This window comes from Apaloderma vittatum, unplaced genomic scaffold, assembly GCF_000703405.1.
Source record: "Apaloderma vittatum isolate BGI_N311 unplaced genomic scaffold, ASM70340v1 scaffold26326, whole genome shotgun sequence".
NCBI classification, from domain to species: Eukaryota; Metazoa; Chordata; class Aves; order Trogoniformes; family Trogonidae; genus Apaloderma; species Apaloderma vittatum.
In genome coordinates this window covers 1-300 of record NW_009723708.1, presented here as the reverse complement: position 1 = coordinate 300, position 300 = coordinate 1, and the positions used below count along the sequence as shown (strand labels likewise).

Genomic DNA, 300 nt, shown 5'->3' with positions numbered 1-300 from the left:
CCTCTTCGACTACTTGGCTGGCAGCTCGGAGAGAAGGGACACAGGGGACGCTGGCAGCCGTGAGTAGGTGGCACTGGGGAGGTGCAAACCCTTCCCTGTGCCAGAGGGGTCTGGAGGAGAGGACATCACCAGGGATTGGGGTCGGGGTCTAGCCACTGCAGGATGGGTGCTGAGGTGCACCTAGTGGGTCCCCCTTAGCCCTGTCACCCTGGTCCCCTTCTCTCCCTCAGGTTGATGAAAACCCCCTGTCTGAGCAGAGTGAGTCCCAGGGAAGCAGTTCGTTAGACTCGTTACTGAGGG

General features: G+C 61.0%; 1 protein-coding gene across 1 annotated transcript in view; it reads left to right on the top strand.

Moving 5' to 3' along the window:
- The window catches only part of LOC104276066 (coatomer subunit zeta-1-like), a gene marked incomplete at both ends in the record, with an annotated part of 1,180 nt that extends 904 nt beyond the window's left edge, over positions 1–276 (top strand). Inside the window, one exon of the mRNA XM_009872232.1 lies at positions 227–276. Within this exon, the coding sequence (XP_009870534.1) occupies positions 227–276 (50 nt within the window). The remainder of the gene's footprint in view (positions 1–226) is intronic.
- Between the last annotated feature and the right edge of the window lie 24 nt (positions 277–300).